The sequence below is a fragment of the Dryobates pubescens genome, chromosome 13 (genome assembly GCF_014839835.1).
Source record: "Dryobates pubescens isolate bDryPub1 chromosome 13, bDryPub1.pri, whole genome shotgun sequence".
In the NCBI taxonomy this organism is placed as follows: domain Eukaryota; kingdom Metazoa; phylum Chordata; class Aves; order Piciformes; family Picidae; genus Dryobates; species Dryobates pubescens.
Window position 1 is genome coordinate 5,516,129 of NC_071624.1, and position 16,621 is coordinate 5,532,749.

The 16,621-nt window shown below is 44.4% G+C and overlaps 1 protein-coding gene across 3 annotated transcripts; it reads left to right on the plus strand.

Moving 5' to 3' along the window:
• Window positions 1–7,166: 7,166 nt before the first annotated feature.
• On the plus strand, window positions 7,167–16,228 carry NEU2 (neuraminidase 2). 3 transcript variants are annotated; one of them, XM_054166291.1, is made up of 3 exons: window positions 7,167–7,186; window positions 13,260–13,464; window positions 15,222–16,228. In XM_054166291.1, exons 2-3 carry the CDS (start codon window positions 13,264–13,266, stop codon window positions 16,158–16,160), a joined length of 1,140 nt encoding a protein of 379 aa, XP_054022266.1. In that variant the 5' UTR covers window positions 7,167–7,186; window positions 13,260–13,263; the 3' UTR covers window positions 16,161–16,228. The 3 variants fall into 3 exon arrangements, with proteins under 3 accessions (XP_054022266.1, XP_009899282.1, XP_054022267.1); XM_009900980.2 differs by lacking the exon at window positions 7,167–7,186 and adding an exon at window positions 10,858–10,908; XM_054166292.1 differs by lacking the exon at window positions 7,167–7,186 and having other exon boundaries at window positions 13,333–13,432.
• Window positions 16,229–16,621: the final 393 nt, after the last annotated feature.

A 16,621-nucleotide genomic window follows, 5' to 3' on the forward strand; every position in this document is an offset into this window, starting at 1 on the left:
TTCCCTTTACCCAGATAAGTTAGTACAAATAAGCCCTGAATGTCCTTTGCACCGCTTGTGCCAAGGCCTTAATGACAGGGCATTGTTAAACCTCTCATATAAATCTTTAACAGCTGAGTGAAACTTCAGTCCAAATCTGCAAACTCAAATAAGTGGAAACAGTAAATGGTATTTGCTTACACTTCTAAGGACCAACTGGCTGAGAAACTTCTCTGGCTTTATATTACTTACAGCTATTTGAGATGAGAAGACCTAAATGTTTGTGACTATTTTTAGGTAGCCATTTTTACATTGCACGTGTGCTCACATACCTGGGCACTGGGGTGGATACAGCAGAGCCAGCCTGCTTTTATTTTAAGGCTTTTGGAATAGAATAGCATTAGAATGGAACTAACCAGGTTGGAAAAGACCTTCGAGATCATCAAGTCCAACCTATCACCCAACACCATCTAATCAACTAAACCATGGCACTAAGTGCCTCATCCAGTGATGGTGACTCTACCACCTCCCTGGGCAGCACATTCCAATGGCCAATCACTCTTCCTGTAAAGAACTTCTTCCTAACATCCAGCCTAAACCTCCCCTGGCACAGCTTGAGACTGTGTCCTCTTGTTCTGTTGGTGGTTGGTGGTTGGTGCCTGGGAGAAGAGACCAACCCCCACCTGGCTACAACCTCCCTTCAGGTAGTTGTAGGCAGCAATAAGGTCTCCTCTGAGCCTCCTCTTCTCCAGGCTAAGCAACCCCAGCTCCCTCAGCCTCTCCTCACAGGGCTTGTGCTCCAGACCCCTCCCCAGCTTTGTTGCCCTTCTCTGGACACATTCCAGCAACTCAAAATCTTTCCTAAACTGAGTGGCCCAGAACTGGACTCAGTACTCAAGGTGTGGCCTAACCAGTGCTCAGTACAGGGGCACAATGACTTCCCTGCTCCTGCTGGCCACACTATTCCTGATACAGGCCAGGATGCCTTTGGCTTTCTTGGCTGCCTGGCCACACTGCTGGCTCATGTTCAGCCTACTATTGACCAGTACCCCCAGGTCCCTGGCCACTCTCCAGCCACTCTGTCCCCAGCCTGTAGCACTGCATGGGGTTGTTGTGGCCAATGTGTAGAACCTGGCACTTAGATGTGTTAAATCTCATGCCCTTGGACTCTGCCCATCTGTCCAGCCTGTCAAGGTTCCTCTTCAGAGCTCTCCTGCCCTCTAACAGATCAACACCTGCCCCTAGCTTGGTATCATCTGCAAATTTACTGATGATGGACTCAATACCCTCATCCAGATCATCAATAAAGATATTGAACAGGATGGGGCCCAGCACTGATCCCTGGGAGACACCATTAGTGACTGGCTGCCAGCTGGATGTGGCACCATTCACCACCAGCCTCTGGGCTCAGTGCTCCAGCCAGTTCCTAACCCAGCACAGAGTGCTGCTGTCTGAGACAAGGGCTGATAGCTTGACCAGGAGTTTGCTGTGGGGGATGGTATCAAAGGCCTTGCTGAAGTCAAAGTAGACTACATCCACAGCCTTCCCCACAGCCACCAGGCAGTCACCTGATCATCTGGGATCTGTTCATCTAAATGCCTGATACAATTTTCTCTCTTGAAACACATTGATTTCTCATTCAGGTGGTGCTCACATTTACTGTTCTCTCCACTGGGCTTGCTTCAGTATTATTTGAATGTCCCTTTTCTATGGGCAGCTTAGGGCCTAATGCTTCAAAGAAATACCACTAAGACTGCAATTCCTGTAGATACCTGTGCATTGCTATGCTTAAGAGAGAAGTTTTCCCTTATCTTTGGATAACTCAGCTTGCAGCTTGAATGTCTATTACAAAAAGCATCCTATTGCCTGCTGAGTTTGATGCTAGTCTGTTCTTTGATTATTATTTTTTTTTCCTTTTTGAACTTGCCAAATTGCTTGTTTTTCTCAACACACTGTAATTACAGAATCACAGACTCAGAGTAAGGTGAGGTTTGGAAGGCACCTCTGGAGATCACCTAGTCCAATCCACCTGCTAGAGCCAGATCGCATCGAGTAAACCACACAGGAACGTGTCCAGGAGGGCTTTTTAAGTCTCCAATCATTTTTTCTTTTATGCTATTTCTTTTAAAATGCAATTGTATGCCAAATCTACTCTGTGGAAGGCCAAATATTCGTTGAGTAAAGCTTTGGTCACCATAGCTTCATCATCACCAGTGTCAGTGTTCCTTTACATCAGATGAAGGCCAGGCCTGGGCGTAGAGGGCTGTCAGCAATTAATCTTTAAATGATTAATGAAGTTTACCCTCAGACCTGTGCACTCCTGGTGCACATGGGAATGAGGCAAGCACTGGAATCTGGGCTTCTCTCTGTCACAAGAGTACCTCTGAGGTGAACCTAGACAGCTTCAGACTTGTTTATCTGAGTGTCCCAGCACTGGCAGAGATGTAGAGCAAGTGACTCTGGTTTTATTGCATTTTTCAGTCATTAAATTGCTTCAGTGACTCCTTCCCAGTGTTGCTATTTTGAAAGGCTAAACAAATCCTGCTTCTACAATCCCCTTTTTGTGTGTAAATTTCACCACCCTTTTCCTTTGCTTCCCAAGATTGTGTCATTCATTTTGTTACAAAAAAACTATTCTATTTATTTTTTTTCTCTTCCAAGTGGGCAAAGTAAATGGGGAAATAGTGTAATGTGTGTCACAGGCAGACTGGTCATTGTGTGCTATCCTTGACAGAGTATGGAAGCTTCCCTGTGACAAACCCACAACTCAGCATGGACTGTCAGCCTTACAGGCCCACTATGGGGCCTTTGGATTGAAGGAGTTTTGGTGGTGTGTTGTTTTTTTCAAATTTTGCCCAGTTCTTTCCACAAGGAGAAGAATTAAGTCATAAAAGGCTGTTATTTACTGGGGCAGAAACACTGGGAGCACAAAATCAAAAGTAAGTTAACTGGAGTTGACAGAGCATCAAATGGTACAAGCCCAAAGAGTACCTCCTCCTCATACCTGTTGTCCTTACAGCTGATAACCATAGCGAGGTGCTGGTTTTGTATGTGCACAAAGGCTCAGGTCCTTAACTAGAAATGAATTAAAACACAATGGCAAATGTTTCTGTGTCCAGTGAACCTTGTTTCCAGAGTAGCTTTGCCATTAGCATTTTGGTGTTACATTTATTATTATTATTATTACTTCAGCTTTTTCTTATGTTTGGGGTTTTTGGTTTGGTTAGGGGGGGTTGGGGTTTTTGGTTTGTTTGCTTTGGTTGGTTGGTTTTGGAGAAGAGGAGACTCAGGGGTGACCTTATTACTCTCTACAACTACCTGAAGGGAGGTTGTAGACAGACGGATGTTGGTCTCTTCTCCCAGGCAAGCAGTACCAGAACAAGAGGACACAGTCTCAGGCTGCGCCAGGGGAGGTTCAGGCTGGATGTTAGAAAAAAGTTCTATACAGAAAGAGTGATTGCACATTGGAATGGGCTGCCTGGGGAGGTGGTGGAGTCGCCATCACTGGAGGTTTTTAGGAGAAGACTTGACAGGGTGCTTGGTGCCATGGGTTAGTTGCTTGGGCGGTGTTGGATTGGTTGATGGGTTGGACGTGATGATCTTGAAGGTCTCTTCCAACCTGGTTTATTCTATGTATTCTATGTATTCTATGTTTTTGCTTTGCTTTGTTTTGTTGTTTTTTGGTCTTGTTTTTCCCCTGACAGAGCAGACTTTCAGTCAGACCTCAGGTCTATAGGATTTATGTTCTGTGCAAAGGGTACTACGCTTCCTAATGTCTAAAGAATACCCCAAAATGTTTTAACTGAAAATTTGCAAAGCTCTTTAATTGCTTTATCACATTCCCTGATTCCATAGGAGACACAGAATGGTATGGAATGGAAGGGACCTCTGAAGATCATCTAGTCTGACTAACCTGCTAGATCAGATTCACCTAGAGCAGGTTGCACAGAATGGCATCCAGGTGGGTTTTGAAAGTCTCCAGAGAAGGAAACTCCACAACCTCTCTGGGCAGCCTGCTCCAGTGCCCAGCACCCTCAAAGTAATGATTTTTTTTCCTTATGTTCAGGTGGAACCTCCTGTGTTCTAGTTTGTACCTGTTGCCCCTTGTCCTGTCACTGGCCACCTGAAAAGGGCCCAGCCCGATCCTCATGACCTCCATCCTTTAGCTATTGATCAGCATTGATAGGATCCCATCTCAGTCTGCTCTTCTCCAGACTAAACAGCCCCAGGACTCTCATCCTCTCCTCATAAGAGAGATGCTCCAGTCCCTTCACCATCATTGTGGTGGTAGACTCTCTCCAGTAGCTCTCTGTCCCTGTTGAACTGGGGAGCCCATACTGGACACAATAACTCCAGGTGCAGCCTCATCAGGGCAGAGGAGAGAGCAGGAGAACCTCCCTTGACCTGCTGGCTATACTCCCCTTAATGCATCCCAGAGTATTGTTGGCATTCTTAGCCACAGAGGCACTTTGGTAAACTTGTTACCAAGACCTCTTGGTTTTAACTATAGCTGCCTGATGACAGCTGCACCAGAGTATAATACAGCAAAAATACTGAATTACCTGAGCTGGGCTTGGCTTGCTCGTAGTGTGAGGGATCAATGGATTCAGATTTGAACATTTTGCAAGGAAAATATACATTGGTAATTTTTAATGGACCAGGTATCACTCATTAAACCTCTCTTGTTCTCCTGCTGATTTCTTTCCCCATTAGCTTCTGAATTCTTTTTCTTAGCCTTCATTTGCAGCTATTGCTCTGTCTTTCCTAAGAGGTGGCATCCAAAATTGAACACGGTTGTCCAAATGCAAATGCTCCATTGTTCATTATTCTGTCATTATATTCTCTTCTGCATTATTTTTATATCCTCTTATTAATGCACCCACACACTCCATTTGCATTTTTTAACCTTTTTAAAAACGTTTTCATTACAACAATCAGCTATAAGGGCAATGAAGTAAGCATGGAACAATAGACGTGTAGAGCTTGATTCTCCTCACACCTATAGCCATTTTAAACTACACCAGTGACACTGATTTTGATTTACACTAAAAGGAAAGAAGGAGGATCTAACCTAGTACATCTGTACTGAGACATCCATTTTTGATAGGTAGCTAGGAATGGTTCTGTAAAATAGTTGCAGCATGCAATGTGCTGTTTGGAAAAAGCACTTTGTCCTTATACTGGGAAGGAGGCTTTTTTTTCCTGATAGAGGACTGCAGTCTGACCTGATGTCTGAAGAGCGGTGCTGGAGGCCTGGGTGCTGGCAAGGTGCCCACATGTTGACTATGAGGTGCCACAGGCACTGGGGTTCACTCAGGTTACCCTCAGAACAGGACTGAGCAGTGCATTCTTCATTTGGGGAGTAGTTTTCAGCCGTTCTAGGCTGTTATCCCTTGCCCTTTGGTGTCTGATACCTGCTCTGGGGACTGGGCCAAAGGCAGGGCACCCCAGCTGGTTTCAGAGGAAGGTGGGACCTTGCTTAGGGAAGCACAGATGGTAAGGGGAGATGGGAGGTCATAGAGGCATAACCACTCTGCCATGTGCCTCCCACCAACACAGAACAGGGAACCACTGCCACCATAGCAAGCTACACTGGGACCTCTCTAAGAAGAAATGGGCAACCAATCTTAAGCTGAAGCAGGGCAAGGTGATTTCTATTAAACAAACAGGCATTTAGGGGTTGTCTGGCTGCAGAAGCCAAGTGTGTGACTCAGAGCACCACCTGAGTAACACTGCTGTTAGCCAGGGTGTAGAAAGAAGGTGAAGAAATCCACAGAACAATCATTCCTGTCTGACTTTCTGGCAAGACTGTGCCTTAGCAGCCCTTTCAGTGTCTTACTTCCTTAATTGGTTCTGTTATACTTGACTCTGGATTTTCTCCCAGAGTCACTAATAAGTTTATTATCTGGTGCTTACAAATGCCGTTGTCTCTGGTGGGACTTTTCCTCACACTGACTTATGCTTGATTCCAGGTAAGAGTGAGACACAAATGCCCTCAGGCTTCTCTTGTGTGTCTCAGTTAGGGCAATCCCTTACTTGCCTGGTTAGGCAAGGTTCATAAACATGGGGTGTGGTTTTGCCATATAGCTATTATGATCTAGTGGCTAGCTGCCAGTCAGAGAAGTGAGTCTGCTGCTCCTGATCCTGCTGCTTGTCTGACTCTTAATGACCTAACAGAAAACCTTTTTATTTTTTTCCTCCTCTTCCCTGGATTAGTTTTCTGCCAGACTGACATCCTCTGATGGCTTGCCAAGGCAAGATGAGCATCAGTGATGGCACAAGAAGGATCGTTTAAGAGAGAGGAAAGATATTAATACAGAAGCCTTACATAATTTAGTTGGTTGGTTGATTGGTTGTAAATCTACACCTTTGCAACTCCCTGCTTGGCTTGCAGAGATCAACCACAACTGCTGTCAACTGAGGACACTTTTCGTCCTCCTTTTTCATTACTAGCAAGGTCTGTTTGCAAGATTGTTATTTTCATTTTTTCAGATCACTTCAAAGACAAGAAGCAATAATAACAATGGAAACACCAGAGAAAAGAGAAGAAAGCAAGAGAAACAGCAAGGAATGAGACAGGAGTGGTCATCCCTGACAGAAGCAGCAGCATAAGGTTGTCTTGAAATAAGTTGCTTGAGTCCTCCCAGTAGCTGCTGGTGCTGCTTCCAATGTCTTAGGGCATGGCTAGGGGAATGGGAAATGTCATGCTCTTCTTCTTCAGATGTAACTCTAGGTTCATACTTCCCCCTCTGTCCCTCTGCCTGACTCTCCCCATTAGCTCATTGACTGCAGCTTCTGGGATGATCAGGCCCCACTAAGACCTTCACAGAGGTTGCCAGGAGCTGTATCTGCATACAGCAGCACGTAATTCCTGTGCCACTGCCTGGTGACTCCTGCATTAATCCAGTTCTTCATCCAGAAAGGCCATGCTAATGGATCAGAGGTGCATGGAGCCAGCAGAGGACTATGTCAGATTATCACAGCCCTGTCACCTGCTGGTTATAACCAATTTTTGGGTTCTTTTGTCAGACTTGCTCAGAGCTCAGGAGCATTCTGAGAGGAAGCACTGGGAGTCTGTATTCTGGGACCAGAGGAACTTTCTCCTCCTTAGCACAATGGGACAAGTGGACCAAGAAAGAAGACAGCATACTGAACTGCATCACCATTAGAAACAATAGCCGCTCCACAGCGCTGTCACTTCCTGCAGGTAGAAATATGCTGTTTAATTACTATGATAATTGGAAAGTCTTTCTCTAGTGCTTGTCCAGCTCACATGGAACCTCCCCTTGTATGCAAAACAGCTTTGCTATTTAAATGTCAGCATGTGTATACATGCTAGCTGCTGGCTTTTCCTGTGGATTCACGGCACCTGTCATTGCTGCCAATATAAATAATTTCGTGGGCTGGAGACTAGTTGGTAAGAGCGTGGAGAGCCTCCCTTTTATCTAATCTAACAACAGGAGTGTCTTTTATTTTGGTGGTTTTACTTTTTCCCACCCTTTGACGTGACTTCCAGGAGACACAGAGTGAAAGAGGTATTTATTTGTCTCTCTTTTTTTTTTATGGTTGTTGTTTTTTTAAAGAAAAGCCAAACTTTTTCATAACAGTGAACTAAAAATGGAAACACCACATTTTGTAGGTTAAAGTAGGAGTGCAGTTTGTATATTCTTCCACCAAACATATGCTAAGAAAAATACTGCTGTTTCATAGAATGGTAGAGTTGTTTTGGTTGGAAAAGACCTTTAAGAGAGCCGAGCCTAACTATTCTCTAATTCTACAATGTTTTGTGTAATTTATGCCAACATGTCATGTCATTCCTCTCTAGTGCTAAAAGCTGCACTTTAAGGCACAGGAGCTAGAACCAGGCTGAGCCACATTTTAAAAGCAGAACCTGATTGATTGTTTAGGAAAACATGTACTGGGAAGGATGAAAATCCCCTTGTGAGTGTGGCGTGAAGCGTTCACCACAAGAAAAACTTTCTGTTTCTAATGTGGTTTAAAAAAACATATCCAACTGGCTGCTGGGTTGAAATAATTCCACTTCTATGCCTTTTCGATTCTGAATTGAATGTTTTACTTTGTTTAAAGTTTATTGTTTGGTAGGTCTTGCTGGTAACTATCCTCTCTGTCTTTCCATTGAGGGCGAGTTATTGGGCTAAATAAAAGCATGCTGTGTGGCTTGTTAAGAAATCTCATAGCATAGATTTAGTGCAGGATCTGGTCTAGGGGCAGAAGAAGGGTGGACAAGTAGCATTCTGATACTGGGTTTTGGCAGAAGTAGGCGCTATCTCGCTGTTTAGCTAGGAGTGAAAGCTTGCACACAGGAATATGCTGCGTAGCAAGTATTGCAGAAGCAAACTGGGTCTCCTATTTCTTAGCCCTATAAAAACCGGGGCCCCCTCTTTGTAATATTGCAGTGGAAATGTCTTCTTTAAGTGAGTGAAGAGGGGGGAGAAAGAAAGAAAGAAATGTACTTGAGCATAGTGCTTAGTTGATTTTTGTTAGTTTAGAAAACAATGTAAGTCCAGGTCTGATGTTGAGGAGAAAACGACCAGACCCAGGTATTCATGCTTGCCTTGAAAAACAGAATTTTACTTGGGTTTTGCATGCGGGTGACTGACCTGGGGATTTTTGTTTGTGCTTTCCACCCCCAAAGCCTCCCTGAATTTGCCTGTGATTGGTCAGAATTCCTTCAAGAGCAAGCTGCCTCAGCCGAGCACTGTGATGGGGACCAAGGGATAGAGTTCAGCATATTACCTCATTTTCTGCTGGTTTGCTTTTAAATGCATACTGTCGTTTCAGCCTGAGTCTGAACACGTTAAGGTTATTACAGAAGCTGAGGCCACTGGAAATATTATCCTTTTTAGTCACTTTTCTTGGAGAGGGTTAAAGCAAATAAACATGAAAGAGCTCAGCCTCCTCTAAAGACAAGTCCATATGAGCTGCCTTGAAGGACAGAAGTGGAAGAGACAAGTATCCTCTCCTGGTCCCTACCAGCACCTACCCCTTGCCACAACTTGGACTCCTTCCAATCATCAGATCCATTATAGGTTCATTTCTTGACAATTGTTATTTCTTTTGACTTTTCTGTTGTGCTGGAAACAGTCTCTGGTTTGGAAATCATTACAGCTGTAGAATTTGTGAGCTATGAGTAATGGTTTCCTCCAGCTTAGCTGTCCCTTCTCTTACATGTTTCTACTGTGCCAGTCTTTCTTCCTGTCTGCCCAGTTCTGTCTGGAGGCAAGGTACTGGATCTCAGTGCAACAGCTTCCCTCGTGCCCTTGAGAAGAATTGCAGGTAAGCATCGGTCTCCTTGAACAGGGCACTTTGCCAGGATAAGCCTGGGAAATAAAATCAAGATTCCAGTAAATACTGGAACCCCGAAGGGAATACTGGTTTAATGGCTGCACAAGAAATTTCCCTTCTCCTCACTAGCATCTGTCATCTGGAAAGAGGTAAACTCTTTTCCTCTTTTTCTGCTTCCCCTTCTCCCTTGCCTCACAAGACTGCAGGTCAATTTTCTTTCCAAGGTGATTAAGCTGATACAGGTCTGAGCATCTGTTGTCACTTTGTGTACAGCTCTCCAGTCTCCTGCTTGTGTTTCAGGCCTTTGTGTTCCCAGAAGTTTGTCTTTTTCCCATTACAGCTCTTGATCTTTCAAAAGATACTGCTGTAGTCTACAAACTTTGTCTCACCAAGGTCCACCACACTGCACCCCTCCTACCTTCTTCTTCCTTGCAGGCCAGCCAGTGCTATTTCAGTAAGCAGCACCAGGGACACACACATCCTTTGGCAATTTAACCTCAGAGGGACTGGCACGTACAGTTTGCATTCCTGCAGTGCTAGAGGATGAGCTTTTGAACGCTCTTTGTGTGGTTGCTCTATTAATGATTTGCTGTCTTGTCAATTATTTGCTACTTCTGTCTTACTCAGGACACTGCAGCTAGTGGTTTTGAAATGCAAAAATGAGTAGAGTCCAAGAGGCAAATCGATTCCTTTCCATTGGCTGGAGAAGCAACTAAAGACAGAGCTTTTTCTCCCTTTTATTTTTAAATATAGAGGATTGTTTAAAGATTCTGCATTTTGAGTCTGTGAAAGTCGAACTGTTGCAACTCAGTCTCTGTATGAGGATCCACAAGGGAGAAGATGGAAGAAGCTGAAGAATACTGATTTTAAGTTTGTTTGAAAAAGGATGAGTGTTTCCTTGCAGATGGATACATGGTGTGTACATGTGTATATATACGCATGCAGACATAATACCCACACCATGTGTAGGGAGTATATATACAAGTGTGTGTGTGTATGTACGCACACACACTCACATGTATCCCTGTTTAGTCTCTGAAGAGTTGGAAGAGTCAGTAGGTTCAAGTATTTGCCCTAATTATAGTTGCATGTGCTGTGTCCAGGAACCTCAGGCTTGTTTCTATGGCAGCTGTTCCCAGCCTTTTACCACACCACCTTCCCTCAATCCCCATGCGGCAATGAGAGGAAAAGAAGAGTGTTGTGACACCTACACTGAGCATCTGATGGAGAGGCTAAGAGCATGGGTAGAAATGTCTGGAGATGATAGGTTCTTACAGGAGAGAATTGGGTATGGTAGGTTGCAACACAGCTTCCTATGGCACTGGTCTCTTGGCTGTGCACTAGGGGCTGTGTGGGGTGGCCCAGAGCTTGCACTCCTTTTCTGCACCCTCCATATTTTTTTTTCCCCTCCTTGTTGCCCTGCCTTGAAGCAGAATCACAAAATCAGAATGGCATCATGAGCAGGAATGCTAGGGAACCTGTGCTGCATTAGACAGGCTGACTAATCTCTCTTTAAATAATCTCCCTTTAAATAGTCTGAAAGCACTCCAGTGAGCTTCTGCTTCAGAAGCCATGAGAACACAGCCACGGCTGTGGTCTATATAAATAGCCAGATCCATGCTGGTAAGTAGTGATCAGCACAGTTATTTGTTCTGGGAAGGTCTTCTTATTTTCTTCATTTTGTTGTATAGATAGCTGTGATCAAATTCTGGTAACATTTCTGTATGGTAGTAGTGCTGCTGCTGTTTCTCAAGCTGCCATATCATTAGTGACAGTGAGGAGTGAGCAGCTGCCCTTTGGAGACAGACTTCTGTCTCCAGTGGCTTTGCATTCAAATGGCAATGGGGTTGTAGTTTGCCGGGGTCTGTACAGCTGGCTTTAGCTCAAACAGCACAGTTCAGACCCTTTTGTGCTGTGGTGTGGGTTCAAAAATCTCTTTGATATTTATAGCATCTGCAAGGTAAAAGCAAGGAATGTTTGAATACTTGCTGCCTCGCCGTAGATTTGGATAAAGCACCATGTGATGGCCCTGGCTGAGGAGAATCAACTTACCTGTGCTATGCTCACTTGGTAATCAGCACTGTAACAAGATAAAAGGAATTGTTAACCCCGTCTGTGTTGGCTCTGCAGGCTAAAATCATTTCTCTTGTAATATGGAAATGGCCTCATGTAGTGCCAGGGAAGGTATAGATTACAAGGTAGAAAAATTTCTTCCCTGAAAGAGTAGTCAGGAATTGGAACAGGCTGCCCAGTCACCACCCCTGGAGGTGTTCAAAAGACATGCAGACATAGCATTTTGGGACATGGTTCAATGGCCATAGTGGTGCTGGGTTGATGGTTGGAATTGATCTTAGAGGTATTTTCCATCTGAAACAGTTCTGTAATCCTTTGGAAGAATGGAAACTCTACTTCAGGTAGGTACATGCGTTCTGCAGTTGCATACCCAGTCTTCAGTTTGCCTCTGTCTGGTTCTGAATTATCAAGACAGCCTTCAAAAACATTGAGATCTCATATGTGGCTAATAGCCACTCTAGTGCTTTCCAAGATTTAGGTAAATGGGAGAATCCTTAATGAAGAGCAGATCTTGCCTCAGCTGAGGTAGGAGGCATTTGAATTTCTTACTCATAGTGTATTGTCATCTTCTCTATGCCATCCTACCTCCTCAATGTGTCAGAGATGTTAAGGCCTTTTTAATTTTTTTATTTTGATTAAGAAAAATGAAATTCTCCACAGCCCTCTCTGCTGAGCAGAGGATATTCAGACCTTCAGTTTCTGGTGCATAATATCTGAGATCCTTTGATCATTTTTCCTTTCTTCACCCACCCCCAGGTCAGACATAATTCCCCTGAACCAGTGGGTTTTTTACTTGAGTCAATGAGGTCACAGGAGAAGGCTGATGCAAAAGGACAGAGGTCTGAGTGGGTCTGAGACAAGGAAGAGAGACTATGTGGGGTGCATAGCACAGTCAGAGAAGAAGCATCCTTAAATACTCAATGATGTTTGCTTTCCTAATGTTGCTTTTAGGTCACTGTTGAGAAGACAAGATTTTTGCCCGGTCAGTGGAACAGCATTCAGACTGTTCTTTAATTCTACAGAGGGAGAGATGTTCACTTTCTTTTTTTTTTTCATTTATGCTCAGTGCTTACCCTCCTCAAACAAGGGCACAGCTGGGATCAGGAATTGCCTTAGTGTGTCATTGATATGGGATTTTAAGCTCATATCGGGCAAAGCAGAAGTTCTGTGCTGAGTTTTGGAAACAATATCAACAAAGAGGGTAATGACTTTCTGAGGGGAAATACTATAATGTTTGGTTATAAACAATCTTCTGAATTACAAAGCAAAGCCACAAAACTCTCAGCCTGTGAACTTAATTAAGAAGAAAAAAAAAAGGAAAAAAAAAAAAGCCAGCTTTTTCATTAAGCATATTTAGTAAACTTACCTCACATCACTCCAGTAAGATCAACCAGGCTGGCCCCTAGCATGAGCCTGGCCTGTATTGCCAGCTAGTGTGCACATGTGGGTTCTTCTTGGAAAAATAGAATAGAATAGAATAGAATAGAATAGAATAGAATAGAATAGAATAGAATAGAATAGAATAGAATAAACCAGGTTGGAAGAGACCTTCGAGATCATTGTGTCCAACCTATCATCCAACACTACCCAATCAACTAAACCATGCAACCAAGCATCCTGTCAAGCCTCGCCCTGAACACCCCCAGCAACAGCGACCCCACCACCTCCTCAGGCAGCCCATTCCAGTGGACAATCACTCTCTCTGTGTAAAACTTCCTCCTAACCTAAACCTCCTAAACCTCCCCTGACGCAGCCTGAGACTGTGCCCTCTAAGCACAAGAAAAAGACAAAGCTGAAAGTTGCAGAAATTATGTTTCAGTGCAGGACAGGTTCTTCTGAGCACAATGAGCTCTGTCACATTTTGCAGGGCTAAAATCCAACATATTCTGTCTTCCCTCTAGCTACATGGCTTCCTTTCCTGTCTTGAAGCAAGAGACGTTGTTCCGGAATGGTACCTGGAGCTATCGAATTCCGGCCCTGCTCTACCTGCCACGTTTCAGCATCATCTTGGCTTTTGCTGAGGAACGAGAGGATGTGGTGGACGAACATGCCAAGCTCATAGCGATGCGCAGAGGCACGTATGACCCAACAACACACCATGTTCAGGTATTGGTGTGGGGAGAAAAGGGGGAGACTGGCCTGCTCCCCTGTCCCCACATGAGCTGAGTATGTTTGCTCTCTCACTGCAGGGAAAGAGCAGCTTCTCCTTCTCCTCAGACACGGGAGGCAAGTCTCTTACAAAAAAATTGAACATCATTATAACTCCTGGGATTCAACCTCATGACCAGGCAGCTGTTAGGGGGGACTGAAGCAGGAGGTTCAGCAGATTTTCTGGGGATGGCTTTGACCCATCATCCCAGAGCTGGCAAAGCAGATAAGAGACACAGGACAACTCCTATCATTCTGCCATTCTGTGACCAAAGTCCTGTTGCAACAGCAAAGATGTGGAAGATAGGCAGAAATGGGGAGTGCCATGGGGATGGGGAGGAGTGAATGAGCAATCAGGGATTATTTTTTTAATTCATTTTCTTAGGACTAACTTCAGTTTAAAAAAAAAAAAACCCACTTGAGAACAGCTAGTCTCCCCACACAAAAGAGTGTTGTCTGGTTTGACTGTGCCAGTGAATTTGCTACCTTATTAATCTACCAGTTATTATTAACAGTTCTCTTGCTGGGTGACTGGGGGTGGTGGATACTCTATGTATAATTTTTTTTAATATTCTTTTTCATTTGCAAATGCATTAATGTCTTGGAAGGGGAAAAAAAAAAAGACATGATATTTTTCTATTCCAATCCTTCATTGGTGACTGGTTGTCTTAGATTATAGACTCTAAAGAGCTGGAGTCTTTCTAGCAGAAGCAGCCTCTGAGTGTACCTGCGGTGTCATACCATTCAGGTAACATCTTGTCTAACCCTCTGTAATTCAGTTAAGTAAGGCTCAGTTGGTCATGAGCTTAGAAATCTGTGTTCACATGCTGGAGTTTCTTAAAATGGAAATATTAAATATCCCCCCCCCCCCCAAGAAAAGTTAATACTGCTTGAATAGAAAAAGATAAGACATGATCAAAAAGGATAATCAGCAAGTCAGGGCAGAAAAGGTAATTAGTATAATCTTACTAGAAAATACTGCTTCCTTTACCAAGCCAATAGCACTATGTAGGAATAATTTCTAATTGCAGTGTTAGTGCTGGAAATGTGACCGTGTTGTGTTCTATTCATTTAAAAAAGGGCCTTGGAGGGTAGTTTTACTTGCTGTGACCTGTTTTCTGTGTTGGACTACTCAGGGTCCAAATTTCCACACCAGATAGTATAAAACCATGCAATCAGCTTTAGCAGGGCACCCATTCACACGGGGACCAAAGTGGAGGAATAAGGGTCTGAATGGAAAGGAATTCGGCAGCATCCAGGATACTTGAAAAGGGCTCGGTTATCTAGCTGACTTCTGAAGAAGTACTGACACAGCAGTGTCTGTACCAGCATGCTTTGACCACTGAGCATATCTGTGTGCCCTAAAGACAGACATTCTCACAAATATATGACAATTCAGCTGCTATAGTTTTTTCAAGTGCCATGAGACACTGGCTGCTTTGAGATCCAGAGCTACCAGCTCCTCAGTGAGTAGTAACTAAAGATGGAATTACCCACCCCTTTGAAGTGCATCTGCATTGTGCCTTCCAAATAATGCTCCCGTCTGTTTAGCCATGACAGTACACCCTCTTCCCATTTCTTTCACTATCCACTAACTTGCTTCTGTTCTTCTTGTGCTCTTCAGTAACATTTATCTAAGCATCCTTATACTGTCATGTAGATCTGTTTGTAATGGTGTGTTTCATTCTTGTCTCCCTTCACATGGTCCCTGGCAGTGGAAAAGCATGGAGACCATTGTCAGTGCTCAGCTGAAGGACCATCGATCTATGAACCCCTGCCCTGTTTATGATGAGGTCTCAGGGAAACTGATGCTGTTCTTCATAGCTGTCCCAGGCAAGATCTCTGAGCAGCATCAGCTCAGGACAAAGATCAACTTGGTACGTCTCTGCTATGTCACTAGCATGGACCAAGGACACACCTGGAGCACTGCCCAGGATATCACTGATGATACCATCAGCACTGAGTACAAGAACTGGGCCACTTTTGCAGTGGGCCCGGGTCATGGATTACAGCTGCGCAATGAGGCCCGGACCCTTGTGATTCCTGCTTATGCCTATCGCATCTTGGACCCTAAGAAACACCCCACCCCTCATGCCTTCTGCTTCATCAGCTCTGACCATGGTACAACGTGGGAGATGGGGAACTTTGTGGGGGAGGAGAGTGCAGTGGAGTGCCAGGTAGCAGAGGTGCACACCTGTGGCAGGAAGGTCCTCTACTGCAATGCAAGAAGCAGCAGGGGAGCCAGAATACAAGCTGTCAGCTACAACCATGGAGTGGACTTTGAGGGAGGCCAGCGAGTTGAAATGCTAGTAGAACCTCCCTCTGGATGTCATGGCAGCGTTACTGCCTTCCCACCTCCCCCTGGTGCCAGATGCCAAGACAGTTGGTTGCTCTACACTCATCCTACAGACCCAAAACATCGAAGAGATTTAGGAATTTACCTCAACAAAAGCCCTTTAAATCCAGGACACTGGACAAAACCAAGCATCCTTTTCAAGGGCCTGTGTGCTTATTCTGATCTGCAGTACATGGGGGTTGGGCCAGATGGCTCGCCCTTGTTCTCCTGCCTCTTTGAATACGGCACCCACCGACAATGTGAAGAGATGATTTTTGCTATGTTCACTTTGAAGCAAGCCTTTCCATCAGAGTTCTGAGCTGAGCCTTTCCATCAGCATCTCTCGGAAAACCACCTTTGCTGATCCTTCTCACTGTCATTTATCATCTTTCACGTGTTGGTGTTTTGTTTTGATTTGTTTGTTTGGTTTTGTAGTCCTCCTGGACCCTTAGTTTGGCATCGGCTTGTGGCATCTGTAGATTATCAGGTCCATTAAATGTGCTAAAACTGAATATGTGTTTGGTTTTGTTTTCTGTCACCTGCTCTCCTTTCTTGACTGTCCCTTTGGCTGCCATCTTCAACATCACATGCTCAAAACAAGCACATTCTTGGTACAGTGCATCTCATCCTGAGGCCTTGCTAAACTTTGAGGGGCATGCAGACTGGCAGCATGGGCACTTCATGAGAACAGCAGGCAGTGATTTTATGCTGAGCTGTATTTAGTAAGCTGTGGAGAAAGTGTTAGAGAGAACACTGGGCTTTCTGCCTTACATATGCAGT